Here is a 2,500-nt window from a genome sequence, read left to right as displayed (position 1 = left end):
CAAACTAACACCAGCCTTGTACTTTATTAGCAGAGTCCACAGAAATGTAATTTAAAGTCACATCTGCTTGCTCAACGAGCAGCCCTGCTTGATAATCCCTATTATCGGGAGTGAATTTCCATCGCCATGGTAACTCTTGTAATAGCCAGGGGAGCCGGTTTCATTCATACTTTGCAGGGAATCTTTTATATGCGACAAAAAAATGTGTTTAATAAAAGCTGGAGTGCTGCTATTAAAAACCTTCAGCAGAAACAATGAGAAGCAGCCTCGGAGTCTCTGTGGTTCGAAGGAGTTTCAAGACATTTATAATTTGTAGTTATAGTCTTTATATCCTTCTTTCAATCCGTATTAAAACCTGAAAAGTGGAAATGTAAAGCTTTTGATCAGCAGCAGACTTATTTTCAGTGTTTCAGAGTAGCAAGGTTGAATGACGCCAAGTTTCGTTCCCTTTTCAGACTACATGAAGGGCTCCTTGTCCAGCACCTGCTCGCTCAACAGCGAGAACCCGTACGCCACCATCAACGACCCCCCCGCTCCGTACAAACACTCGGAGAGCAGCTACGTGGAGATGAAGTCGCCGGCTCACCGCGAGCATGTCACGCACTGCTGCTCCGCCGCCATCGTCACCACCAACACCACCACCAACGCACCCGCCAGGAACGTCTACGACATGGGTACGTTTGTGTGTGTGTGTGTGGGGGGGGGGGTCATAGCATCAGTATTAATGATGTAATAAAACAATATTGACATTTTACAGATTTTTACCAATTTCACAACCCTGTTTCCAAAAAAAGTTGGGACGCTTTGTAAAATGTAAATAAATACAGAATGGGAAGATTTGCAAATCATGTTAAACTCATAATTAGTTGAAAATTGACCAAAGACAACGTATCAAATGTTGAAAGTGAAAAATGATATTGTTTTATGGGTCAACAAAAAGAGCGGAAAAGGTGGAGATTTCATCTTTGGAACCTAAAATCATTAAAAGATTAAGAGAATCTGGAGAAATCTCTGAACACAAGGGACAAGGCTGGAAACCAATATTGGATGGTGGTGATCTTCGGGCCCTCAGGCAGCACTGCATTAAAAACACACTATTCTGGAGTGGAAATCACTGCATGGGCTCAGGAACACTTGTGAAAACCATCGTCTGTGAACACAGTTCATCGCTGCGTCCACAAATGATGTTCAAACTCTCCAAAGAAGAAACCAGATAGAAACATGATCCAGAAACACCGCCGCCTTCTCTGGACCGAGATCATTGAAGATGGACTGAGGTGAAGTGGACAACTGTCCTGAGGTCTGATGGATCACAATCTGAGATTCTGTTTGGAAATCATGGACGCTGCATCCTCCAGGTTAAAGAGGAGAGGGACCATCCAGCTTGTTATCAGCTCAGTTCTAAAGCCAGCATCTGTGATGGTACAGGGATGCATTAGTGCACATGGCATGGGTAGCTTGAACATCTGGAAGGAAGCATTAATGCTGAATGATATATTCAGGTTCTGGAGCAACATATGCTGCCATCCAGACAACGTCTCTTTCAGGGAACGTCTTGTTTATTTCAGCAGAACAACGTCCAACCACATTCTGCACGTATTCCAACAGCATGGTTCTCTAGTAGAAGAGTCCGGTTAACGTTTGATATGTTGTCTTTGATGATTTGCAAATCATCGCAGTCTGTTCTTATTAAAAGTGTCGCAGCATCCCAACTTGTTTTTGGAAACGAGGTTGTAGTTGAATCTGTTGAGTTGCATTTTGTACTTTGACAGTTTGTAGTATTTCTTTCACTACTCGTGGAAGAAACTACAAACCTTTGAATGTCTTCGTCCCGCTCCGTCCAGAGCCGACCATCAGCATCGTCCAGGGCGCCGGCGCCGCGGTGGTTCCGGGTTACCCTCAGAACCCGTACGACCTGCCCAGGAACAGCCACATCCCCAGCCACTACGACCTGCTGCCCATGCGGCCCAGCCCATCCCACAGCCACAGCCTCACCCTGCACGGCCAGAGCCCCCCGCTGCCCGGCAGCCCCACCAGCTCGCTGCTCTAGACCCCGCCCACTACCCCCAACCACACCCTCACCACCACCACCCCCCTCCCCAGCACTCAGCACCCAGACTGGGACAGGAACCAGTGCACCCAGTTTATCCAGAACCAGGAAACTGTGAAGACGTGTTGTTGGGACTATTATTTCTTTCTTTCTGTGTGTGTGTGTGTGTGTGTGTGTGTGTGTGTGTGTGTGTGTGTGTGTGTGTGTGTGTGTGTGTGTGTGTGTGTGTGTGTGTGTGTGTGCACGGATATTTTATCACCGTACGATATCCGAAACAGTCCGAGTTGTTTTCGTGCCACATGTTTGTGTCGTATCGTCAAAGTTCTCCTCCATCAACACGAGCGTCAGTAGTGGGAATATACGACGTACATTATGCACACGAACGTAAACCTTCGTTTCAAGGATTCTTCCTCGCGAGACGTTCTCCCGCTCGAGGAGACGGCAGAAGGT

General features: G+C 46.8%; 1 protein-coding gene across 1 annotated transcript in view; it reads left to right on the top strand.

The window, feature by feature from the left end:
- Positions 1 to 2,500, top strand: part of LOC138631151 (multiple epidermal growth factor-like domains protein 11) — a 122,340-nt gene that overhangs the window by 117,710 nt on the left and 2,130 nt on the right. The window contains exons 25-26 of the mRNA XM_069715933.1: positions 456 to 674; positions 1,845 to 2,500. The exon at positions 1,845 to 2,500 is cut by the window's right edge and continues 2,130 nt beyond it. Coding sequence (XP_069572034.1) covers positions 456 to 674; positions 1,845 to 2,050 — 425 coding nt within the window. The 3' untranslated portion in view covers positions 2,051 to 2,500. The remainder of the gene's footprint in view (positions 1 to 455; positions 675 to 1,844) is intronic.

This window comes from Brachyistius frenatus, unplaced genomic scaffold (genome assembly GCF_029030835.1).
Source record: "Brachyistius frenatus isolate BFR_SWC_R1_liver_20210118 unplaced genomic scaffold, ASM2903083v1 Contig_150, whole genome shotgun sequence".
In the NCBI taxonomy this organism is placed as follows: Eukaryota; Metazoa; Chordata; class Actinopteri; family Embiotocidae; genus Brachyistius; species Brachyistius frenatus.
The sequence above is the reverse complement of the archived record's forward strand: the minus strand, read 5'-3'. Positions and strand labels throughout refer to the sequence as shown.